General features: G+C 43.1%; 1 protein-coding gene across 3 annotated transcripts in view; it reads left to right on the forward strand.

The window, feature by feature from the left end:
* The first annotated feature begins 1,820 nt into the window (after nucleotides 1–1,820).
* Nucleotides 1,821–27,667, forward strand: part of mdga1 (MAM domain containing glycosylphosphatidylinositol anchor 1) — a 123,860-nt gene continuing 98,013 nt past the window's right edge. For 2 of the 3 annotated variants that reach the window (XM_040202116.2, XM_040202132.2), the window contains exons 1-2: nucleotides 1,821–2,417; nucleotides 3,619–3,708. In XM_040202116.2, the coding sequence (XP_040058050.1) occupies nucleotides 3,642–3,708 (67 nt within the window). In that variant the 5' untranslated portion in view covers nucleotides 1,821–2,417; nucleotides 3,619–3,641. The remainder of the gene's footprint in view (nucleotides 2,418–3,618; nucleotides 3,709–27,667) is intronic. The other variant, XM_078085612.1, reaches the window with a different exon arrangement.

Genomic DNA, 27,667 nt, shown 5'->3' on the forward strand with positions numbered 1-27,667 from the left:
TTAAACTGTCATGTGGTGTGAATTAATGTTGCCTCTGTTGGCAGAATGAAGGTCTTCAGAGTACACATACGCCTGTAGAAAATATAGATGACCATTGTAATCACTACTAGTGTTAGGACCAAACATTGACTGACTACAAGTGATTGTGATCAGTGCGACTGTATTAGTTAAAGTAGAAATCACAGCACAAACTGCTGGCGACACTAGATAAAATCACTAGATAAGATAAGGTTTCACAAATGACTGTAAAATTAAAATAGTTATATTCTCATCCTCTCTCAAGCTTTACCCAAACTAACAAACTGGAAATCGGGATATTAATGTTCCAAAATGTTCTGAGATTATGCAGTGAAATGTATTGCAACCACATTATATAAAAATATAATATAATGTATAAAACAGGTAGATAAAATCCAGCGTTCTGATTGGTTGAGAGTGAGTCACAAGCGGTACATTATTGAGCGATAATGTACAATTTCTGTTCACATTGACCTGAGCGTCCCGTATCACTGTGCACTCAAAGTAGCAGGTTAGGGGGTTCGCCTCGGGCCAAACAACAACCCAGAACTGTTACATTATTGGACGATAAAGTACAGCCTCTCGTACCTTATTGCTTCACTACCTTGAAACTAGAATCCGGCTCCTCAGTACTTCAACACACTAGAACAAACATTTACTAAGCAGATATCCATCTGCAGATCCTCAAGGTCAAAATGTCCTGCAGAATGACCTAAGGATAACTAATACTTACTTAAGTGAGTAGAAAGCTCTAAACTGGGCAGTTAACTACCTCTGTTTTCAAGTTCTCATGTTAAGGCAAGCCTGATTACACGGAGCTGCTGCATTGTAGGAAAAAGGCGCCATTGGGTTATTCCCTTTATTCAGCCACAGATTTCTTGCTGCGCTCTGATAGACGGGCTTCTAGATATTGAAGAAGTAAGTGTCTATTTCTTCCACTCCAGCTGCACACAGAGCCTCTGCTTTGTAACAAACCGACAGTGGGAGGCCTGGAATGCTGCGGCCCTCTACACAGGACGCTTTCAGACCCATTCTCACGCACACACACACACATGCACACGCACACACACACACACACATGCACACGCGCAGTACATATCTGCGCACGGGCAAGAATGGAAATGAGAGGAAACACTCCCCCCTGTGGCCAAATTGAGTAGTGAATTCCCACTGGTACAATATGTGGAGCTTGGTTAAAAGGTGTGTGTGTGTGTGTGTGTGTGTGTGTGTGTGTGTGTGTTGGGGGGAGAGGGACCCAGTCGATGTAATGGTTGTAAGCGCCTTTCGTGTGTGTGTGTGTGTATGTATGTGTGTGTGTGTGTGTGTGTGTGTGTGTGTGTGTGTGTGTGTGTGTGTGTGTGTGTATGTGAGAGAGATAAAGAAAATCTGTCTATTTTTACTCTCATGAATAATCGGTCCACGGGCAGCGGCGATGGGCTCCTCCACAGCGCGCGTCACTTCTAATTGTCACCGGCATTGGTGGCCCCCCAAAAAGTTGACAGTCAACAGCGAAACAGCCAACCCCCCCCCCCCCCACAAACACACTGCTGCCCCCCCCTCGACTCCTTAACGCGTCCCGCGGCACCCAACAGGTTAGAAGGAATAGGAGGAACGGGGAAGGGAGAAAAGAGGAGAGGGGGAGGGCGGGGCTGTTTTTTTCTTTGACAACCTGTTCAGTGTGGAGCTGCGAGGCTTGAGCGCATCTATGTGAAAGCCTCTGTCCTCCACCCCCCCCCCCCCCCCCCCCCCCTCTCTCTCTCTCTCTCTCTCTCCCTTCTCAGACAGGGGCGGTCGTTCTCAGTCTGCGCACATATTCCACTTGGCCAGCATCACTCGGAGTCCGCAGACACTGCGATGATTGAACCAGCGGAGGGGAGCTCATTTCCAGAGCGCATGATTGTGTTAGAAGGGTTCCTTCACTAGACTGTCTGAGGCCGAGAGAGAGAGACAGAAAGAAAAGCCATTTTCAACCACGCCTTTAAAAGTAAATAACCCACAAAAGAGGAAACCGGGTTAAAGGATTCTTTTTTTCTTTGCCAAAGTAGCCTTGATTGAGTTTGTTAGAAAGGGAAGGTGTTTTTTTGGGGGGGGGGGTATAAGAGGGCCGGACTCTCGTGGGGAAACCGATCAGCGGTAAGATTCCGGTGCCCGCTTCTCTCCGTGCGTAAAGGTTTAAAAAAAAAAAAGTTTATCTCATCAAGGTGCATTTGAGAGGGTAGAAAACTCTCCATCGCGCTCCCCGGGGATTGCAAAGCTCACGCAGGACGCCCGCTGGAGGAGGATATATAACTTTTTGTGGGAAGATAACGAAGGCGTTTCGGTGTAACGGAGAGCCGAGGAGTCCTCTCCGCTCAACCGGGAGGAGCGCGCGCGGCAAAGCACGGCACCTCAGAAACAAGGTAGAGGACCACAAGCCCGCGTGAGGACCACCGGGTTCCTTTTATTCCCACGCTCATATGTTTTATTTATTGACTTCGCGTCAATTCTGCGCGCATGGTTTAGATTAAAACGTGTACAGATTTGCGAACCTCTCCAATCTGGCGCTATAGCTATTTTATTTAACACACATTAATATGAAAAGCTTTGCTCTGGTAGCACTTATTTCCTCTCACATTCCGATTCTCTGTCTCCGTGCTCCCCTTCCTTATATTTGCATAATTGATATTAACGCCGGCAGAATAACGATGCTCTCGACTACAGGAACGTCCAAGTCTCACCGAGCGCACCTCACGTGCGAATAATGAAACTTTCCCTCGCTGCGCGCTGCAATGACAAGCTGTCAATGTGACAGCCTGTCAATACGGCCGGATAAGTAGACAGACATGAGGGCCGCGCGTCGGAGGGAATCCTCCGGTTCCATCCTAGGAGTCGCCTAAAATGCTCCAGGAGCCCCCCCCCCGCTCGGTTTATCCTTTTGCTTCAGGTTTTTCCAACAGGTTCTTTATTATTAACGGAATCACTGACACCTCAAATACAGGGATAATAATACATGCCTAACGATCTGAAGCAAAGGTGTGTGTGTGTGTGTGCGGGTGTGTGATGGTGAGGGGGTGTTTTGGGGGAGGGGGTCTGACGCACATGACCCCACTTGTTGTAGCTAATCCCCCATGAATGGACTGATCCCTATAGTCTTCTCCTGTCATGAGACCCCCCCCCCCCCCCCCCCCCCCCCCCCCCCCCAGTATTCAGTGAGGAGGATGTTTAGTAACGCTTAACAATCCTGTCAATCTCCAATTCTCTGGCACTCAGAGCACTGCTTGTAAACTTTGTATAATCCACGATTCGCGATTGAATTACTCGTCCTTTAAGTCGAATAAGTCGATGTTGGCCGTGCTGCCCGGAGCCAAATTGCTCTGTGCTATTATTTTCACGGCTTAAGGGGTTGAAGGAGAGACAGCTGAACACGAGAAAAACAATTGAAAGTACCTGTTCCTCCTTTTTTGACAACCATCCGTCGCCTCCTTGTTGGTCACATCTGCTGGCTGGTTCCCCGTTTGCCTGTTTTCACCTCTTAGTTCAACATGCTTCATTGGCACGAGCGTAACAAAGACGGTGTGGCCAAATGGTAAAGTATTTCTCCCCCCATTTGTCCCCTTCTAGGTTATGACGGAACTGAGCTGAACATGGAGCTTTTCTGGATTTTGTTATTTTCTAGTGTACATCCTCTCACCGGGGGCCAAGGAGTTTACGGTAAGGACTCAATGTTTTACAAACGTATTCCTATTACCTCACCAATGCGTACTTTATTAGTGCAGGCTGACTGAGACCCAATGCGATGTTAATTTGTCCAATTATTAGCTTGTAACCTTAATTAAGAGCCTCTCCTCGCCCCATATTGTCCGTGCTTGAGTACGATGCGTTAATAAGAGGCAGTGTAATAACTAGCGTTTAAAGGACCACTAGCATGGCTTCAGGGACAGCAAATGAACTTGAAAGGGAGACACGGTTTCTTAGAAGTCACAGCACAGGAGGGGGCAATGTAGCAGTAGGGAAATCCACCTCCCGTAAATCTAATGTAATTCCATGTTCCATGTTTAGAGTGGAATTATCTTCATTGCAAAAACTCCCCATTAGACTCACAGATTTCGTGCTTAGTCTCACAAAGCACCATCAAACTTGAAACGATCTAGATTCACGGTTATTGCTGAATGGTTGTAGTTGGCCACTGTTTAACTCCACCCAGGTGTACTGCCCTCCCACACACACACACACACACACACACAACGGGCTCCTTTGGTCAGGTCAAACAGGGCAGTCACGCTGTGCTTTTGAGGATGAAGCAGAGATTTGTTGCCTCTTACGTCTCGCTGTACTACAGAGGCGCCGGTTCTCCAGCTACAGGCCAGAAATGCATCCTCCCCGTCCCTTCGGGGCAAGACAAACACACAAAACTGATCTGTCAGCTTTCATATTGATTTGGATGTTTGACGGCATGCGGCAAACATTGGAGACAAGGTCTGTTTAAGCAGCACGGAGTGCCGTTGTCGTAAGCAATCCCGCAGCCCGCTGTCACAGCGAGAAATGCTGACAGACTGACATTTGCTGGAGCAAGTAAGGCCATGTGCAAGTCCTGGCTCACTAACCTCTCTGCCTCTTTATATATTCCTTAACCATCGGGTGAAGGCATTAAAGCAACGCCTTAAACAATACCAAGGATTTACAGCGAAGGATAATGTAACAGAGTTTAAGTGGCATCACATAAATTCAACATACATTTTTTGCTTAAAAATATATGCTTTCATAGTTATTTTTAATTTTTTTGCTAGGAATGATTTTTATTATGAAGTATGAAGTAGTACTTCATAATATGAAGTATTATGAAGGCCCACATCTCCGGTTGGCCCTGGTGCATTCTTGTCCTCGTTTCTTTTTCTCACAATAACTGTATGAAACAGTTCGGGCTGAAAACTGATTTTCATGAAGAATTTGTGCATCCGTGCCTCATGGGCTCCGTCACGAATAAGCAGTGGGTCGAAGCAGAGAGGTCAATGGCTGCAACGATATGTGGTTTCTACCAGTAGAGGGTTTCCAGTCTCATGTACCACACCAACCTTTCCGTCTCTGCTGTGGGATAAAAAATAATTCCCAAAGTTTTGTATTTGCAGGCCCATACTCCCAGGGGCTACAACTGTTTCATGTACGTGTAGGTAAACACATCGTCATTAAAATGACTAATTCAGAACGAAACAAATAGCCTCACAATTTACGCAAAGTAGGAAATATCGGGAAGAGAGCCAACCAGTTTGGCACGCTGGCTCGCTCGCTGTGTATGCAGATATGCGTAAAATGGTTTCCCCCTCACTCTGGAATTGTTTAGCACTTGCTCCAGCAGACAGATGCAACTCGTCCGTCGGGAGCCGCACGGTGTAAGCGTGCCTGATTGATGTCAACGCTTTGGAAGGCTGTGAGCTTCATTTACTGTAGCCTTCCTCTGGGGTGTGTTTGGATGTGTGCGTTTTTGTCAGCTCACGCCTGAGAGTCTGCTGCATGCAGGTGTCAGTGATCGCGAGTGCGAATGTGAACCCACAAGCCTGCGTGCGTGTGTGTGTGTGTGTGCACGTGCATGTGTGAGTGGGACGTGCTCGTGCAGCAGACGCGCTTCTCTTCCCACCGCAACAGTTTGCTGGCTCAGCAGGGACTTGTGGATCAGTCACTGTTTCTCTTGCAGCAGCGTAGTATTGATTGTACTTCTGTGGATTTTGATAGGCTGTCGAAACGCCTGTAACACCTGTCCCTCAAATAGGACGGACAGCAAGTGCAGCAACAGAACATGATACCTTATTGCAGGTAAAGCATATTAAGCACATTTATTAAGATAGTTTTATAGTCAGCGCTTTTTTACCGGCACCCTCTCCTCTTTCCTACATGCATTTTCACTCTCCGATAACAAACATCCCTGCACATGTATATACATCAATTTTATAGTTTAATTTAATCTGGATATAGTGTAATGCCGGTGCATGATGTGCAATCCACATGCAACCACCCCCAATTTACTCGAGGATTAGGGAAGGTTCAGAAAAATTTGAAATACTCCACAGTTACAACATGAATTCAGACAGAGTACCAGAAAAGTGTTTCACTTCTTCTTTGTGGTGCTGCATCACATCACACTCAGCGAGTTCACAGGGACACCAAATTATTGATTGCTCGACAAAGTTGCACAAAACCAGTAGCTTGTGCTGTGGATGGAAATTCAAACTGCATATTGGCCTGCAACATGATGCTCTGTTATGTGCTTGTTTACAGGACATTTAAGGAACATGAATCAATGTTTTTGCTTAACACTTTTTTTTTTTTTTAGATTTGAGCAAGGCCCTTGCAGCAGTCAGGGGGAGAGCTGAGGACTCGCCACTAGCCACAAAACAAAGCACAACAAGTAGAAAACATACCAAGCAGAAAGGGAAAAAGTTTTATGTGCCAACACTTTCCATCACTTTGAAGATTTTGCCGAAGGAAGAATGAAGGGCTGCAACACATCGCTGCTTTTCTATTTGGTGTCTGTGTGTTTCTGTGAATGCGACCCAACATTTCAGCATATTTGCGATGTGGCGCTTTTGCTTGCTGCTGAACGTTGCCGTGGCACACGGGCTGGAAGCCGATGACCTAGAAAGAGACCGTCTAGGTTTTTAACTGGCCTGGCGACTGGCTCCCCTGTGACTTTAGCGCTTCCTCTCCCCACATCAGCACATTTGTTTGCGTCTCTCGCTTTTATGTCTTGCTGCTGACTTTATTTTGAATGCTGAATATTGCCCTTTTCTAATAAGCATCCATAATTTATTGGTGGCTCTGAGGCAATGGAGGAGGAGAGGGGAGACGGTGATAGAAAGAGACTGAAGCATTAAGTTAGAAATGGTGATAATCTTTAACCTCCCACAATCTGACACCTACTCTCCTCTTCCTACTCCTTACCTCTTTGCTTTACGTCTGTTCACTGTACTTTAAGGTCTACACACACGCACAAAAACCTCTCTTTTGTTCCTTTCAGATTGTACCGTCTCCACATGAATGTGAACCGTAATGTCAGCGGTTGTTGCGTGACCTTTTCCACAGGGGGGTTGGTGTGATTAAAGTCCTGGGGATTTATTTAGTGGCGCTCAAACATTTTTTCTCCGAATGGAAAAATCCAGCGGTTTGTCTTTTGAGGAAGCTTGATTGCGTGGCTGAATATGAGAAGAGCTATTCTTTGCACTGAACAGATATAATGGGTTGGCGGGGCAGATTTTTAAAGTGTTTTACTTGTTTGTAGTTTACACGAGATTCTGCAAACGTCTCCAGCTATTGGAGATGAGGAGGAGATGAGGAGGAGTATCTGCCTGCTCCCCCTCTTTGTCAATCGCTCCCTTTCTGTCCTTCTCTCTCATCCCTGTCGGTTCCTCTGACCTTATACCTTGTGTAAAAAATTCAGCGCACAACTATCTCATCCTGTTCCCATTTTCTCCACTCCTTAACTAGCTCTATTGTGTAGCAAAGTAGCCCTTGCTCCCTTAAAATTAAAAAGGTCACACCTTGAGAACATCACATACACAATACACCATGTAGCCTTATTTTTTGTATGCTTACTCAGCTTGGTCTTTGCCTTTTTCTTTGCCCTTGTTTCTTTCATTCCCTGCTCTCATCTTTTCACACTACCTTGCTGTCCTCTATAGTTTCAGATTTTTTTGTATGGGTGACTGGATATTATTGCCTGTCAACATTTCTATTAACCCACAGGTCAGCCGCAGAGCCATAGGCCCATGGCTAGAGTGATATGTTGGGTGTGGCGTACACAAGCCTCGCTACCTGGGGCTAAAGGGTAAGAGTGCTAAGACAACATCTCGCAAGGTCTGATTTATCCCCCTTGCCTCTGTCAGCCCCCCCGGTCGGGCACCAAGCAGCAGGTGGAAGTGGGCAGTCTGGGACACTGAGTGAAGTGAGACAGTGATGTATCTCCTTAATTAAAACGCAGAGTCGCAAAGTAATATGGCATAATATGTGTGTATGAACTGCGGTCTGCCTGCATTTTTGTAACTGATAAGTAAACAGTATGAGGAAAGAGGTGATGTTGTGTGCAGGGGGGTGACTCCTCTCAACAGACAGTGATTACTTTTTTTTCAGCTCAAGGACAGTACAGAGCGGTGGAGAGCTCACTGATCAAACTAATGGGTAGAATTCGAGTCATTCAATATGCGTTGAGTCTATGAATTAATACAGACCGACTGATTTAAAAAAAAAAAAAAAAAATCTTTACTCCCTGAAGATATTTCTGCTTTTTTCATATTATGAGAAGAAATCTCAGGTTGTCGAGGAGGAAATGCTCCGGCAGCCTGCTTCCGTACTGAAGTGTCGGCAGAACTATTATCATCTTTTTGCTCACAGATCATCGCGTAACGCTCCTCTCCTATCTGTTCATTTTCATCTAGTTTTTTCCTTTCTTCGTACTCCTCTCTCGGATGATTATGTTCTTGTTCATGCAGATCACATCCACGCTCATTCACACGAGCACATCGTCCACGTGCACATCCAGGCGTGCACGTCCGCCAACATCTCTCACTGCATTTACCTTACTCTGAACTCATCTCACTCTCGTCATTACCTCACCCTCACCCACCCCCCCTCCCTCTGTGCGCACACACACACACACACACAGAACCGTCACACACGGGCCTACACACGCGCACACTTTTTTGGAAGAGAGTGGTCCAGAGCGTTAACAGGACGGCGTGGGTGTCCTATGAGTGGGAAAAACTGTCAGTAAGAATTTTCTTTTCATGGCTCTGCTCGGGCGCCAGATGTGGCCAGAGGCATTATTGTTTTCGGATTTCTTCGTGCGTCTCATGACCGTGATATCTAAGGAACACTCAGGAGGAATTTCTTTAAATCTGTCCCAGACGTCCGCCTGGATTTCCAGGATGATGACGCATTTTGGACAGACATGGATGTGAACTGCAACATGACTGGATAGCAGATGCAGAAAACCACAAGGCTGCTCAGCATCATGCAGGAATACAGAAACACGTGTGTCTTTGTACAAATTTGAATTCATGGCAATTAAATGTTTTTTTTTACTCCACTTGGCTCTAGGAAAAGTGTTGTTGGGACCTGATCCCAGTTTCTTGAGAGTGAACGAATGAGGTGAATTGTGCGTGTGTGTGTGCGTGTTTGCTTGCACGGACCTGAGAGGGAGGGAACATTTGGCATCTAATTTATTCATAAAGACGACAGGACGGTTTTGAACAGGGGTGAGAACATGGCTTACATCAGAGACCGTCTGCCTCCCGCACTCTTCTCACACTGTCACTCTCTTTCTTCTTTACTGCCTTCTCTTCCAGCCTCTTGTCCTTTGTCAGCACTTATTCCTCTTTGAAATAGTTATTAACGCACTTTTTATTTGAATGTTGTGGCATAGTCGAATCTTAAAATTCTGAAATTTGTGATAGTATGTTTTCAACATATTTTAACAGCATTTTAGATCTGATGAGAGCATTTTAAAAATTATTGGATTCAGTTTTTGTGTAATGGTGAATCAAGTCAGTACATTTGCTATGCCAAATTTACTTTTTTGTTACTTCCACAGGCGCGTTTCACAGGTCTCATGGTTACTTTAAAGATTCCTTAGATAGACCTACATGCTGTAACTCAAGTTTCTGAGGTTTTTCTAATTCTTTTTATTAAATTGCCTTTTAAATACATGACAGAATAACATAATTAAACCTATTCCTCTTAAATGGCAGTGTATGTGCATTGATGGCTTCACACTCCCATTTGCATATGGGACCACAATTGGCTTCCAAACAAGGTTTATTTAGTCTTTTAAATTAGGTGAAAAGAAAAACACTCCCCATATACATAGATTTTATAGGTAATACAACCAACCTCTACAATTCAAGCAAGTAAAGTGAAAATATGCAAAACAGACAAATGTCTGGCAAACAAAACCTTTTTTCATTTTTAAGCTGTTTAGAATAAAGATGAATGGAAATTATTCCCAACAATATCATTGTTCACGCCATGCAAATGGTGGGGTTTCACAGCGCGCACAGCGGGATGACATTCTCACTCAAATGTGCTGCGACTTGAAGAGGGCCAGGAAGCGCGCACGCTGCTGGAAACACACTCTTGCCGGCTGCTCCGCCCACATACGCCTCTCCCAGTGCTGCGCTCCGAAACCCCCGAACCGCATCAAAACAACCACAATCGCTGGAGTTGGTCGTGTACAACTAAACTTTCTGACAGCAGGAAGGGGATCAACACACAAATCTATCTGCTGCTCCTACACAACGTCTGGCCTCAATAATTCAGCGGTGCGCCATGATAAGAGATCTCGCCCTTTCTCTTTCTAGTTTTCGTTCTCACTCTTAAACTCGCTCTCCCTCAGCAACAACCACCCCCCCCCCCTCCCCCACCCCCACATCCTCGATCTGGCATTTGAAATGCTTGGAAAAAAAAGTTCTGCATGTCAGCTGGGTCAGCCTGTGGGGTATAATCTGTCAGGTATGTTAAAGTCATGTTGTCAGCGCATCACATTGTGATGCCTCTCATTCTGAATTTTCCCGTCTGCTAAACTTTTACACGTCTAGAAAGATGTTCCTGTCATCTTCCTCTCGTTCTCTTCTTTCTCCGATCCTCTTTTCCTTCCTGGCCATCCACACGGCTTCCCTTGACACGTCAAAATGGGATGAACTACACCCTATATGTACTCTACATCCTCATTCCCATCCTAATTCTCTCCCTTCATCCAAGCCCTTTCAACAGATACATTCCTTACACTCGCTTTCCCTCCTCGCTTGCCTCCCCCCTCTCCCCCTCTCTCCCCCTATAGGTTCCCTTTCTTTACGCCCGGCACCTCTCTCCTCCAAAGCCCTGTCATCTTCCCGCTATCATCCTCCGATTCAGTGGCAAGCATCCACCCACCTCTCCACTTACTGCGTATATAGGACATAGCGCACAGTGTCGTTGAAAGCTGGAGACATGCTTTCGGGAGCCGGGTGAGGGGGCTGACACTTGGGAGCATGCAGCGAGCCAGTGTAGCAGCCACCGCGGGGAAATGAGGCCAGAGGTGAAGGTGCTCCGTGAGGAAAGGTGGTTTTATTTGGGGGCTCAAGACTGAAAAGTAACAATTGTTTACATTGTGATTTCAATTAAATGCTCGTATATTAGATAAAGAGACGTCTTAACCGTGATTGGAATTGCAACAGTTGCAAAGGAGTTGTAAAAAATGTTTTTTATTGTTGTGCAAACACGGTGCACACAGAGCCCAACTCACCTACTCCCAAAGCTCACCTACTCCCACAGCTCTACAGAAGGTGTTTAAATACCTCCTCATCCACATCACCAATGATTCTCCAAAGGTTTATATTGGATTATGTTTCAAACCATATTTTATTTTATATTATATTATTAGAAAATAAAACACTGCTCAGTCGGTAGATTAAGCTGAGTTGTTTGTTTTTTCTTCATGGTTGACTATCAAACATCTATCTCGACAAGATGGATGAAGAGTGGATCCAAAACGTCTCTCTATGCGAGAGTTTATCATACCAGGGCTTCAAATTGCTTTAGCCACATTAGTTCAACTCCTTCACACAGGTTTTCTGCATTGGGGCTTAATTAAGTGGACGTTTGGGTCTTTTTTTGACAGGAAGGTATCTGACAGAAAGTCAGAAAGAAAGAAAATATTTTTGCATGGATGTATGTGTGGAGATTTTTTCATCCTGTTAGCTTTATATAAAACAGCATATTTTATAATGTATTGCTGCATTGAGATGTCGGTGGTAGGCTCTGCATGGAATAACAAATACAATGTCTCTGCTTCTGTGGCATCTATGTTGATACTTAACAGCTGTCTGCCGTGGACTACGAAAGTGTTACATAAAGTCTGTGACTGGAGCCTTATGCAATTGGTCCGGTGCTGTAGGTTGTAATCATAATTGTGAATTTGCCAGCGTATCACGGCGGCAATCTTTCCATGAACTCCCTTGGGCACAGGTGCTGTAACCCTGGTTATAATTACTACTATTGTTAATGGAAGTATTTTCTCATCAGAAGCTCATGCGATGGGGACAAGATGTGAAACTTCTGGAGCAACATTGTAGAAACAAGGTCACTGAGGACGGGAAAAAAAAAACACATGAGTTGCCAATATTTCCTGGTACACGTATTAGAATATTATGAAAAACTCAATCACTAAGATGCCCGTGGCTCAATGACACACATAGAACATTATTTCACACATTTCAATTGAGGAGGAAGCGCTATTAAGTAAGATCATGTATCAGGTAAATTACACATTCTGATTGAATCCAGAGATACGCACTGCAATATTCTGATTCGTCAGCTGATGTTTGTGGCGAAAATGTTCTGTTACTGTCTGAGTTCATGTTTGAGTCCCGAGGAGAAAGTAGAGAGCTCAACCTCTCCTTAAATGTTACGCACATGGAACTAAATTGACAGTTTCTGTGAAAGGTATCAAGTCGTGGATTTATCAACCACAACATCAATCCACTTAAGGCATGATAACATCCAGGTGAAGCTGATGAATTAGACTTGGATCTGGATCTTGTTAAAGAAGAGTAAAAGGACACCTGGCAGAGCTTGAGGCTCATATTAGTGCAGAGACACAGCAGGAGTGACATTGAAAAGGACACGGGCAGAAAGATAAAAGACGGAAGGCTTACCTATAGATTGAGAGCTAGACCACCATGCGGCTCAGAAGATGAGGAACGAAACCGAACGGATGAGTGAGTGTGTGAGAGAGGTAGGGAGTAAGTGGGAATGAGGATGCGACCTATCCTTGAGTTGATTTTGGCCGGGTTACAAGAGACTTTAATCAAATATTTCAAAGTGAAATTAGTTTCCATTCCTACTTCGGCTGAGTTTGTTGGAATCAGTCTTTCCCTCGATTTACCATCAAACAGGAACGAGTTCATGAAAAACAAACCTCTGAAAATGACATTTCAGCTTGCACGCTCACTGGGGATAAAACGAACATTCAACAAAATGTTTAACATCAGTAACAATAGAAACGACCCATCCGTGGTTTAAACAAATGAATAAATTGGGGTGACTGGAGTCAAAGAAAATATTCATGGTTTCAAAATTGGTTGATTCATTTTCGTTCAACAAACTAATCAGTGAATTATTTCAGCAGCGAAGGATTTTAAAAATGTATTACAGTTATGTTCTTATTTTCATACTTAAGCAACTGATATAGAGGACAGTGTTCATAAATTGTACCTGACCGATAAACACAAATATATAGTGGCGTGGTCTTTCCAAGCAAGCAAAGATAAAACATCAAACAAAGTGCTTCCAACACACGTGAACTCTCCACTGTGGGTCTGAAAGAGCATTTGGAATGGGAAGCACACACTCAGTGTGTAGTTGTGAGGTATTGACGAGAAGCAGAGGGAAAATGTGTCAGTGATCGGCGCTGCCTTTCTGCTGGCTCGGCTTTCATCACAGTCTCACCAGCCCCATTTCTTCCCCTTCCCCCTTTCTTGTGTTCCTCCTCTCTTTTTCATCATCTTACTCCTTCACACCTTTCAGGGGACGGACATGCGAACCACGAAAAGTGACAACTCGTCCCTCTAAAACAATTTCTTTCTCTATTCTAGTTTTTCCATATCCTGATCACTCACAGTGGGCGTTCTGAGTGTTTCGTCTTTTACATCGTACTGTATGTGTCTATTCAAAGTCTTCCTCCATTTCGACTCCATTCTTCAATCGTCCCTGTTTTTTAATATGTCTTTCCTGGCCCTCTCTATTCTCGCCTGCAGCGCCCTGCAATGCAAACACAACCTGTTCGGAGGGGAAGTGAATTATTGAAGCCGCTGCTGCCGTTCTCTGTATGCAGAAGTGGGCCGCAGAGGAAGGAAGGAGAGAAGGGAGGGAGGGAGGGATGAGGGTAGATGAAGGAAATGTAGTATAGATTTGCACAAAGACAAAGGCAGGAGCGGCTCGTTGCGCAAAACATCAGAGAAATATAGTTTTGTGTACATCATCTCTACGGTGTGTGAAACTGTGGGACAGAATAGTCTAGTATATAACTAACATATGAAACTAGTTTAGACATGAAGCATAAAAAATAGATGCTCGGGGGGAATTTAAAGGTGCTTATTATCCATGCCCAAATATATATTCCTCCTCTTCCCTTAACTTGAATATGCAGTGTCTGACCAGACCAGACGTAATTACACATTAAACACCTTTTTATCTATCACTGACCTGTATTTTCATGTCTGTGTTCCTTCTAGATATTAAAGCCTGTTACGCATGCACAATTGTTAGCGTAAGCTAAGGTGTAGCCTTGGCATGTGCATATGAATCAATCCACACTCTCAATAATCTTGATCATTATTAACAGTAACAAATTAAGATGAGATTGGTTGATACAGAACTAAAAAAACTCAAAACTCGAAATTATAAATGCTACTTAAACCTGTGGATGAAACAAGGTTATCTGCACATATTCCAGCAGTAAACATCTGCTTTAAGTGCGTCTCAGTTTGATGACAGCAAAATACAAAGAGAAGAAAACAGGTGCACGCTGATTGATTTACAGCCTTTGTGTGTCTTCAAGTCAAAATAGAGTTTTTCCAAATCCCATTGGCTCCATTTCCAGATGTTTTCCAGAATCTGTATAGTAATATTTTCTAGTCATTTTTACAGCCCATGCACTAAAATAAGAAGAAGAAAAAAGAAAAAGAAAACACAGCACTTGCTGCACCACTCGTTCCCACTGTGAAGCTTATTTTTTTGAGCACTAGCTGGATTGAAGGTGGCTCAGATGGTGTATCAGGGTCTCGTCTCTCATCTGGATATTGGAGGCGGGATAGCAAGAAGGATAAAATATGATTTTTTAAAAGTGAGGCCTTGATGCACTTAGATTCTCTATTTTTCCATGTCAAAGATATAAAAAATATATTATCATTTTGACTTTTTTACTATTAATTAAATTGAAATAATTTGTAACTTCCACATGCTCGCTGTAGATAAAGACACGTTGTGCCTCCTAAAAGCTCCCTGCCGCATCACAGGCACTAAATCACTCTCTGCAGGTGTATTATAAAAACAACAACCAGAAAACGTAATGATAATGAGAAAAAGCAAACAAACAAATAAATACTCTACCCGAACATTGCAGGAATACAGAGTAAACATTTGTATGTGAATTTCTCATTAGCGGTGGAATTATTGACATAAAATATGAAATGAAGCAAATGCGGGCTGCTCTTAACACCAAAACTACATAAGTTTACATATTCTCACAAACTAATAGCGATAATCCAGGTCTCCCTTATCCAGTTGACAGCTCAAGACCTCCCAAACAAATTCATCCTTGCCTAAATGTTACTATTAAACACAACTACGCGCAGACGGGTAGCATTCCTGCGTTATTGTGAAACTTTTTGCGTACGTGTTTCATATACTACAGTTTCAGCAGACAGGCGCTATGCAAAGTGGTGAGTGTTTACTGCACGAGCTTTGTTGTGAGTTGTGATATTATGGATCGTTTGTTCACTGTGGAGGGAAATGATAAAAAAGTTGTCATTAAGTGAGTAGTTGATATACAAATGGTCATTTTGTGGGACAAGTATTCCTTTAATATCACGTTCAAATAGCGATTTAAGACATTATGTTAACGGGTTTACATAAAAACATCGCAATTTCCCCGCTCTGTGTAATGGGCTTTTGAAAAGCCTGCTGAGAATAATTCACCCATTGGAGATATGAATGCTGTAATTGGTAACTGGGGGATTTCATGCACTTTCATCTTCCTTTCAAGATCCCCACTTCTCTAATTGCTACTTTTGTTTGGCAGTGAATGCTTTGAATCCATGCCCAAGAAAATATGTTTTTATTGGTGCCAAATTGAATTGAAAATTGTTGATGCAATATAAATGCGCTTCGCAGCGGTCTCGGCTCCCTGCCAGAGCGTTGATGAATGTACTTTGGCTCAGTTTTAGAGCCAATCACATGTTTGTTAGCAAACGCCAGGTTCACTTTTAGTTTTAAGCCGTTAACCTTGAGCTTGACAAGTGGTTTTAATATAGTCTTTTATTAAAGCTAATAAAGAGAATGATTTTAGGGTGCGCACCGGGGGAGAGGGAGTGTATCCCCCTATTTTATATGTATCCAATCTATTTATTGGTCATTTTTTTACATGTAAATCGTCCTCTCACCTTAATTCTACCTATTTCAGTTCACCCTGCTGAAGTACCCTGAAATCCTTGTATTTTAACTCCATTCTAAGTAAAAACCTCTCCCAAGGGACCAGTATTAAGCTCCTGTTCGTAGGGGAGTCACAGACTCTTGTCTGTCTGTCGCTGCGTTTGAAGTGTTGACACATCTCTGAGACTCTTTTATCACGTTCCTTGGTGTTTGTGTGTAAGTGTCAGTGTTTGGACATCGGTTGAGAAAGATGCACAAAGCCAGCACACTCCTGAGAGTGTGTGTTTATGTTACACCTCTTTTTCCCTCTCTTCTGCCTTCCTCCTCTGCCTCTCATCTTCCTCTTTCTGCCTCCTGTAATTAGAGGTATAATCAATAATCCATCACTTCCATCACTGGTTAATATTTGAACTATCATAAATAAATCATATCCATATTAAACATGTAACGTGCTCAGCACCTCCTGTTGTTTTGTACCGTATATATGTATTCCAGCTGAGTAATTAGTGCAACTTTCTGCTATCGCATTTACACCTGATTAATGGTACTCATAGTACAGTTTGTTTTCCCCTCAGCGGGGAAAATCCATTTTCCCAACCTGTCCCCTCATCACAAAGGCTGGGTGATCAATATGATCGTTCGTCTCAGCTCAGCTGGAAATGGGAACAGACTTCTCTACATTCCGTATGAATAAAGAACAGAATATGAATGCTGATAAAACTGAAGACACAAAGAAAAGTCAAGTAGCGCTCCGTTGTAACTTCAGCTGTGTGTCATTGACAATTTTTTTTTCTCACACTGCTTGGAGCTGAACTGTGACAGATGTAAAGCCAACCACAGGGGATGTGCAAAGATGTCTTTACACAGGGGAACTGATCACAGAGCAGCCATTATCACAAGCGGCAGGAGGTGACAAGGTCAGGGAGAGATTAGCTGTCTTCCTGGCTAACTGAGCACACTTCAAGAAAAGGCTGGTTTTCCCTTTGACACATCTTCATCACATCTTACATTTTCTTTTTTAATGATGAAAAACTGTCAGCAGATTGAGTCAATTACAACTCATTTTTTATTATTGCAGTCATTACCTTTTTCTTCTTTCCCTTTCCACGTTGTCTTTGGATTGGTTCTCACAGTGAAGCCTCTTCACTATACCTCCATTCTATGACTCTATGACTTCTATGACTATAACACAATATTTCACAGATAACAGCAATGTTTCAAAACGTTCTTCTTGCACTTTTCTTTTGCATCATGCTTGAATAAAACACTTTTTTTTGCCTCTACTTTTGAAAAAAGTATACTACAACTGCTAAACCCTGAAGGGTTAAGAGGGTTTAATCCGTTATGAGAACAGACTATATATAAGAAGTAGACATACTAACTCGCTGTGACGTCACCCATTGGTTTGTGTTCTATCGTGTTCCACATCTTAATGTCTGTTTTGCTCTAAATGGGACAAATACTATGCAGATTACCTTGAAGCTGTATAATAAGAACGTGTAAAACTAGTGGTTTATAGCATAAGCTCATGTTTACAATGATTACATCAAGGGAGAAGTAGCAGCTTCCTATAAAAAAAAGAGACATGCGTATTATTTGTTCTTTTTCCTATTGACCTCTGTGGCATTTGGAAGACATCTGAAGAGTTGGGAGCGGGTGATACTATGAGCCGGAAGCCTTCAACAGCTCGAAACCACAAAGGGTTTTCTTTGACTCTGAAGGAAGCGTATGTGCATATTAACCAAGCGCACGCCAAAAGGAAGAGGATTTCTATACCTTACTGATCGCCTTACTGTGGCTCTAAAACGACTTCACCGGGACACGTGTTGCTGGTGCGTGGAGGAGATAATTTAAAGTATGAGACAAAGTAGCAAATCGTTTTCACGGAGAGGTAACGTAAAGCCGAGAGTAAGGCATGTATCAGTGAGTTGATTTGTAGAATGGGGCTCTTAGAATGAAGGATTGCCATCACATATGCACAGTTGAATATCACACACACACACACACACACACACACACACACACACACACACACGCGCACAACCACGCGCACAACCACGCGTAGGTTTACCAATTCTCCACAGGACTCATTTCATAAACTGAATATTGAATTATTCCATGATGCTCCAGCAGGCTGTTTCATAGAAATAAAATATAGAGCGAGGGTCCATCACCCATATTGACCAACTAACACACTTAGAACACACAGTGTTATTGTACACACAGGCACACACACACACACACATTATTGAATGTGAGCAGGCAATACTCTGCCGTGGTTGTAATAGCCTCATTATTCATCCGTGTGTTCTGCTTATACACTCAGCCAAGCCAAAAGGAGTACACCAAAACCTATTATACACGCGGCACACATGCAGCATAAACTCATTCACACATATTTTCATTGCTACAAGTCAACCTTTAACCTAAAAAACAATTGATCTTGGCCACTTGATATGTTTGCAAACGGTTGCATATTTACACATGCGACATTGCGAGTCCCATATTTGCTCTCTTTTAGCTCTGTTGGTGGTGTCCACCAACTCCTAAGGGAAGTATCTTTTATTCTTTTAGCTGTTAACTGCCCGTCTGTGTACACCAGCTCTGTCTGTTTGGCAGTGTTGGTAATAAACATTGAGATTTGAAAAATGTTGCCTGCCAATAACGAGGCGAGAGTGAGAAGACCCAATCAGTAAAGTTTTGGTCCACAGAGTTAAACGATGAGCGAAAACTCGCCCTAATGTTCAATAAAGCAGAAGGTGGCAGCTGATTCACTTCATAATTATCAGTAGTTTCATCACTATCATCATTTTGGGGGGGGGGGGGGGGGGGGGGATCGATCACCAGCCCTCCACCTGTCTCAATGTTTGCCACGGTGCTAAAGGCATCAGCAGGTCGAACTTCCTCTGTGGGGATTTTTAGTTTTTAGGTACTGAATAGATTACTGCGAGGCATACAAATGAAAGCCGCACTGGTTATTAGGCATGTTAATAATGAACCGTTTAACCTTTTACAGACCGTAATCATTTCCAACATGAATTCATCAATGCTATTACGAATATTTGAGAAGAAACAAACGGTGGGTCAACCTTACTAATACGCCCCCCCCTCTAATTGAGCTAACGTTGCTTATATCCGTGCTAACCCCCTTTAATTTAATCAGCAGGTGTCTAGATAAAGGAACTTAGCTCAGGATTCTCCATTAGAGTCTTGAGGACTTATAGCGTTTATTCAAACACTTGCACACATATTGTACTCCGTTGTTCACACCTGTATCGTTACTGAACTTTTCATAAGAATTCACAGGCCGACCGTCTCTCTGTCTCTGTCTCTCTGTCTCTCTCTCTCTCTCTCTCTCTCTCTCTCTCTCTGTCCCCACAGGACACTCGCTAACAATACGCTAGGCTTTCAATACCCAAACATAGTATAACAAGGCAGAAACACAGCTGGCGACATCACTAATTGACGCGGTGGAGGCTAATATGTCCGCATGTACACACGAGAATCCATGCGGCGTCGTGGCTGCTGACTCCGTTGCCCGTTTTGTGCAAACAACACAAATAAACGATGGATTTAACCTGTTTTTGCATCACGCTATCGTTATCGCCGCACGGCCTGTTGGTAACTTCGTTCACAGAACTTTGCATTCTGGGCACCAATGATTGGATGGCAAGGGTTCACTATTAGTCCGAAAATATTATGCAAAGTCATCATCACTTATGCAGAGGTACATCAATCATTTATGCAACTATGAAGCAACTTTTCATTTCATGGCAGAGTAAGTGGGGCTTTGGGAGGGATCGCCTTCATCAGTAAGATCCCCTGTTCCTTTCTTGCCTGTTTGGTTCGTCTTGTGAATCTTAGAGGGGCTGCAACTGCATTTTATTGTGCAACGCTGTGCTGTACAATGACTTTAAAGGAACCTGAAAAATAAAGCATAGTTTAACATCAAGATAGGGAATAGGGTGAAACAGATAGCCTGTCACCGGCCGGATCGAGAGAGAAATGTTTCCGTCCCTTTCCTGTCCTTTGCTAAACCGACTGGCCGTAGCTGAAGTCTCAAGTATTTATACCTTTTAAAGACAGACATGAGAGTGCTATTGATCTTCTCAATGTCAAGTAATTCGCGTCTTGTAAATTATCACGGCAATGCAAGATGTCTTACACTCAGTGTTGGTGGTGTGACTCAAATATAATCCAGAGTGAAACACATTTGGCAAAACGTTTAGCGGATGTCGAGAGATTTTCCTTTGGTTTAAGAACTTTTATCAGTAAACAGTGATTTCCATTTTTAAAAATGGCTTTCGACTTGGCTCTTATTCTGAAAGGTTGGCATCACAACATGATTTCTTTTTTTCAAATGTTTTTTTCTCTCTTTTTCAAATCTATTTTATGTGCAGTGGAAACATCTCGAAGGACAGGTCATTTTCTGATATCATTATTCAACATTGTACCAGCTTAGGTTTTTTGTTTCGCTGACAGGAAAGACAATTGGATTTAAATAAGAGAATATGAAAAAAAACTAATTTTTTTAAGCAAATATTGTTCGTCGATACAATGACCTCAGCGACGGCTGTGTCTGAAAGATGAGTTGGGAGTGAAACCGAGCAAGGAAGTCAGCTGATTATATGCGAGCAAGAAAGAGACAACAACAGAAAGTCAAAGAGAGGGAGCGAGTGAGAGGATGTGGAGGTGTAATAAATCTATAGGCTACGGCTCATCGCCCATAGGGATTCATGGCAGGCTAGAAGATCTACGCTTCAGCTGGTAGATTGTGTATGCATGTGATGCTCTCTCTCTGCATTTTAATATTTAATCATTTCATGGCGTCTTAATTAAGCATGTGTTGTGAGTAATTGTGTTTAAAAAGTGAAGCGGTGACAACGTTGCCTGTGCTGCTTGCTGCTTTGCCGACCTTCAGTTCAACACCTCATTTTCCTTTTTGTCACCCGGCAGTCTCTCTGTCTTAATCAATCCCCTTTTCTCTTCACGCTCCCTGTTCTTTTTCTCATCTCTACCACGCCTTTTTGTCTGAAAATCAAACCGTCTCTCCTTCTGCACACTTTCCCATTCTCCTCGTGTACTTTTTGCTCCCTCTCTCTCTCTACTTCTTTCCCTCATGACAGCATCTTCTCTTACGGCATCCCAACCCTCCACCTTCCCACCCACATCTCCTCCATCCTTTCCTCAGGATGTTCAACTACACCAGTAATACATATTCATTGGGTTTTGCACTCTTGCCTCATTCAGCAGGTGCAACATTTGAGAGTAAATCTTCTCCCCCCCCCACCATTGGCTTACACACAGTCTTGTCTACTGTAGCAGGCAACTCAAACACCTATTATTTACTGTGTGATTTATTTATGAGTTAAGTCTTTTAACTTTTTTTCTTACATTCATTTCCCAGGGAGGGCAGGATGCCACGGCTGATTAATTGTGAAGCCTTCCAATGCATATGCACACACACACACACACACACACACACACCTGGATACGTGTGTGCACGAGGCTATATATAAACTAAGAGACACACACAGTCATGCAAAAGGTGAACAGAAAAAGATGTTAACCGCGAGGACATTAGAAAGGACATTATTGCCTCAACATTTTCCCAGGAGAGCGGAGTTTGTTCACATGGATTGGCCCATCTAAATGTTTAATCTTACTCCTACATTTTGTGCCTGCCTCCCTATTTATGCTTGCATTTACAGTACCTGAATCTAAATATATCTGTAGAATATGTCAAGTATGCACTGATGAGTGTGATAAATGTCAGTGTGATGGCACACTCAAGGTTCACACTGGTAAAAGGACATCATACCGGATGTCTCTGACATGGCATGGAGCTGTTGTGATTTGTGAAGAAATTGGTTGTGCTTGCCAAGTCACTGGTGTGCATAAACTATGTCAGTGTGTACCTGCAGAAAGATGTCCTTTCTCTTAGGGAAGCAATCATGATGATATATCCAGTTGAGAAAGGAACTTTCCCTGAGATGGGTGTCATATTTTCTAACCGTCATCCGATACAGAACTTTGCAAGCATAAAATGCCTAAACGGGTGCGTCTAATAGAATTGCACAGACAAAAAGCCTCACCTTGGAGCTCTGAAGCATATGCATAAAAATATCAGGTGTGAGTGATAGCTAACCCACAAATACCCACACATAAAGGCTTCTCGAGGGACGCCATTCAGAAGTAAATGTAATGCTGCGAATACACACAAAATAACTTTCACACACACTCACATCTCGATGGGCTCTAACTTGGTGTGACGTCAACTTTCCTCGTGACGTTCCTTTTGGAATTTCATTACCTTTACTCGCTGCTTATCGATCTTGTTCTAAACACTATAGGCCAAGTAACTGCTAAATAATTCAGCGTGGTTAAATAGGGCTCTTTCATTATTCAGAAGCGTGGCACAATGTAATTAATATTGTAGAGATATGTGACAGGCATGGTGGCATTTCACTCGCTCTCTACTTTCCCCTTCTCTACTCTCCTCGTGTCTTTGTCATTGCCTTCTCTCCTTTTTTTTGAGGTCTTGCTCCCTCTCTCTCTTAACAGTTCGTCTTCACTTCATGTTGTTTCCTCGTTTCATTTTCTTTCTCGACTGACTAGTGCACTTTTTTCTCCTTTCCTCATTTTCTCTCTATTCCCATGTCCTCCCCCTTTTCCACTCTCCACGGCTTCTAATGGTGTTTTTGATACTGAAAAGTCATCTGGGGATTTACCCAGCAAGTTGTGTGTGTGCATGTTTGTGCGTGCACACACACAACTTGCGTAGTTTGTCTTTTTATTGTGATTTCTCAGCTTAAGCCACATCGTGCTGATGTTGTTGAGATGGGACGGAGTAGTCCAGAATATCCTTGAGCAAGAATGCTAGCATGAGCAGTGTGTATAATAACTGCAATCATAAAAGCCCCCACTCACTACCGCTGCATTATTAGTGCAGATGCTGTTTGGACGAAACGTTTATTAAGCTTATTCAAAATATGTTTGAACCCTGGACTTTTGTCTCATATCTGTCTGCAAACTATTTGTGGAGTGGTTTGTACTTTGGCAGAAGAGGTTGAATGAAAGTGAACGGTACATCACAGATGAATAATCTACGACAGCTCCCTTCATTTGGACTTTTTAGCTCTTCCTTGAAACGTCATCTCTGTCAGGATGGATTACTGTTGGTCAAATGGCGGGTCGGACTCAGTGCAAAAGTAGTGTGCATTCACGCGTGAAATAACAAAAGGCTGGTGCGATAGCCTTCCGTGAGTTGGCAGGTTTTTTAAAAAGGGGCTACAGGTGTTTATGTTGTGGCGTACTCTCCCCAGGAGACACACACAAACACACACTTGCATCCTGTCACTCACCGCATCAAGTTTTATTCGGAAGCCTCCTTGGCCATGTCCTCCCTTTCTTCATGCAGCCAATTAGGAGCCATCTCCTCTTGCTCTCATCAATGCTCCTCCTCTTGTCAAAGTTCTATGACATAACAGGGGAGAGGAGACTTCCAAAGACTCTGTTGTCTTGTTTTTTTCCCCTCTTTTTTTTCTCTTACTGAAGCCTAGAGTGAAACTTCAGAGGTGCCGGGATGACAACACACACAGAGCTCAGAGGCCTGACGCTCAGTGTGTGTGCAGAAAAGTGAATTGAAAGGAAGGTTAATGTTCATGTATTTGTGTTTGTTTGTTTATTTTTGTATTTAAGTGAAACACACAAACACAACTGTCACTTTAAATGTTGGAGCCACTCAAGCTGACTTGAATGCACATTTAGATGCATTGTTTCTCACATTTTTTAAGCCGCAGACTTAAACTCTGTTAACTCTGTTTCACACTTTTTTTCATTTTCAGAATTCATTACTTCCCTCTTTAAGGATCCAGAGTGGCACTGCGCCTGTGATTCAGTTCCTCACTTTGTCTATGAAGAGTCATTAGAAACATGACGTCAGGATTCCCGTTTTAACTCTTTGTTGATAGTGGTTAAGCTAATAAAAGTGGGCTTTGGCCACAGGACAGGAGGTCAGGTGGCTGCAGGAAAGCAGTTCCATTCTGCAGATGCTGTCTGACTCTTGACCCACTATTTCTGCTTAACTGTGGATGCATTTATCCGCCTCTCTTTTTCTCACTTTCTCTCTTTGTCAAGCTGTTGTTGTCCGACCATCCGCCCTCCACAGGGATTTTGAGTTTTACTGTTCTCAGCCGAACCTTAATATTTAATCTGCTGTTAAATAACACATTGTTGATGAGTCACTGCGCCTCGTTCAGACATTTTTAGTGTAGCTGTTTTGTGTGGTTTTAAAAATAAAATTGGGAAATATTGTGCCTCATACCCTTCAGGCAAGTTTCCACACCCATAGTGTACAAAAATACACTGCTGCCAATTTTGTGCTCTGTTTTTTTTAACAGACAGGGGGATGAGTAGAAATTCCTTCATAATAATACTATTTTACCTTGTGTTTTAACTGCTTGCATATTGTGACTACTTGCACCGCTTGCAGATGATGCCTCGCTCTTGCAAAGTTGCAATGAATTGCGAGGCGTACCGTTCATTCTTGTTTGTAAAGTCGCTATCTGATGCATCCTCAGTTGAAAGATAATCCATTGGGATCCGTATCCGCCCTCATTGTTTTTTCTACCTGTGTGAGATTGCAGTTTGGCTTATATATATTACATCAAATGTGTCATAGAGGACACAGGCCTCATCACATATAAAGAGATCTAACATGCCAACAAGAGACATCCAGACTGACATGAGTACCTTTCAAGCGTGTGAAACTTTCAGCACGGGTCTTTATTGTTTCAGGTTCTTTTCTCTCCTGCACAATCTTTACTATATTTGAGTTGAAAAGAACTCCCGTGCTGGGATTGGCTCTCCCAGTCCAGACAGAACAAGTCGCATTAAATGTTGCTCATTCAGTTGCACAGTTCTTTTTTCTCGCCAACAAACAGAACATTTCAATTTGAAAAAAAGTTTCCTCTGATTGACCTTCAGAGACCACACTCCTATTTATTGACCCATCTTTCCCTTTCAAGTCAAACAGCCACATGAAGGTTATCCTTGGCCAGCTGTCCCTGTCAGCTTTTAATGTGCAGCTCGCAGCTTGCTGCTCCAATTTCATCTAAGGGCTCATCCAGGGCAGCCCTATAGCTGATAATCCATCATAGGTGATGGTACCGGGTGTCACACACACACACACACACACACACTGACACACACTTTACGCAAACATTTTGTGTTTCACTTTTCCATTTATTTTCACTGATAAGCTTTTTCGAAGTGCATTGAAACGCAGTGTGAGATGTGTGTAGCCTACAGTCAAGTGCATGTGTGTATGTGTAGTGTGTGCTCCTGTGCTCCTGTGCTCGGGAAGAATTCGAGCCCATCTTCTCCTCCTCTTCATCACCTAGAATACAAATTCCAAAGCACAGAAAATTGAATTAAAACTCTTCCCCTCACATCACTTAACCCTTTAAGCCATTTAAACCTCAGCTCTCCTCTTTCCCTCTCCAACTCTGTTTCTCTGCTTTCACAAATTCTGGACATCATGCGGAAGAAGTCGGAAAGGTGGGCTGTAAACCACTTGACCATGGAGTGACTTTTGTAGTTTATATAAAAGCAGAGTTTTCTGTCTAATGGCCTGAATCACTAGTTTCAAGCCTTCTCTATTACACAGCATGGTACAAGGTGTTTGTTTTATAAATGATGGCCCCGTTTAGAGTGAAATAAGCGACGGAGCAGGTTGTGCTTTGGGGTGTGGTTACCGTTTGATTGACACGCCGGGCCTGGGAGTTGTCCATGTTTAAGACTTCAATAGTAATTGAGAGGCTGATAAACTACTCTTGTGTCACCATTGGTTAACCTCATTATTATCAAGCTCTTTTTAGATGAGACGGATTAAAATATTTTACGAAACAATTGTAAATCATTATCTTTTATTTGTCAGATGCGCAAAATCTTCTCCCCATCTAAGGATCTTCCACAGTTCTCTCTTGACAAAAAGCTAAGGGGGAAAATTTGTTCCCTAATGTCAGTGTCAACAGGCTCAAAGGGAGTTCCACTGAACATTTTTTGCCATTCATGCTTTTTCTCACCATTTAGTCTCTATCAGCTCTAAATGCTTCCTCCCTCTTTTCACTCAACACTGTTGGAAATCCTCCCCTTTTGCATTTCTTCCCCTGTCTTTGTATAAGTCTCTATACGTCGGTCTGTGACTCTTTGTCCACGTATCGCCATTTCGCTGTTACGTGCACTTTTCTGATTCCAGTCCCTTTATTGCCATGGCATACATAATAACTCTCCACTCTACTTGGGGGGATTCTTCACTCTCCTCCCTTCTAAACACGCACGCACACACACTCACACACACACACACACACACACACACACACACACACACACACACACCTGCTTCTGTACCTTCTCTGACCTTTTATTCAAGCGTTTCTTTTTGCTCTGCTCTCTATCGACATCCTTTCTTAGTACCTACTTCCTCTACCACTTCACCTGGACTGACCGCTATGCATTGTTGGCTGCTCGGCTGCAGTTTCCTTGGAGATGCCTCCGCGCGCACACACAAACACACACACACACACACACGCGCACACGCACACGCACTCTACACAGGGACAGGGTACTTTATTTTCCGCGTGTGCACTCCCACTGTGTGTAGAGTCAAGTGTGCGTCTTGTGATCTCGGGCGTGTGAATAGGCATGTGAGTGTGTGTGCGTCCCATCAATGTGAGCTGGAGCGTTTTGCTTGCACAGGATAAGGTCAGATTGACCGTCAGGCAGACGGATGAAGTGGGGGCACATGACCTGTACCCCACACTGCCTTGTTTTCTCTCCCTAAATACACTTCTTTTCTCCTGTTTTTACAAGTGACTCGTGACTTTCTGTCAGAAGAGAGAGATTTTTCCCTCAAGCATTAACTAGAATAACCATATGTTGCATCAAAGGTGATTTGTGTGGCATATGTTGTGCTAACAGAATGAAACGCAAAAAATAACCTTTGCTGCAAAAAGACTCCCCAGCTGTTATTGTTTTTCTTTCGACTGCGTTTATTGTGTTATTTACTCTTTTAAAAGAGGCTTGTGTTGCCTCGAGAGGCCCAGAGGTTGGTGCGAATGATGTCGTAGGAAGTGTGAAACTGAAAATCTCAAATCCACACTTTTTAGGCGTAGCTGAATTGGCTGTGCATCCATGTCGTCCTTTGTTCCTTTGGATTAGTTCATTTTCTGGAGGGCATTAAATACAATGCAGCGTGTTTACTGTAAAAGGACAGTAGGCAGAGAGAGTCCGGATGACCTTTGGCAGTCAAAAGAGCTTAAACATTAGATAGCAGGGGTTGACAGCTGGCCCACCAGGGTGCCCTATTAAGCTCGGTCTAACATGATTAAAGGATTTGAGTGAGGATAACTTGTGAAAATCCCCAGGAGGGATATTTTTGTAGAAGCCAACAGATTTAATTGTGTCCGCAAAAGAAATCATAAAATATCGAGAC

The sequence above is a fragment of the Gasterosteus aculeatus genome, chromosome 12, assembly GCF_964276395.1.
Source record: "Gasterosteus aculeatus chromosome 12, fGasAcu3.hap1.1, whole genome shotgun sequence".
NCBI classification, from domain to species: domain Eukaryota; kingdom Metazoa; phylum Chordata; class Actinopteri; order Perciformes; family Gasterosteidae; genus Gasterosteus; species Gasterosteus aculeatus.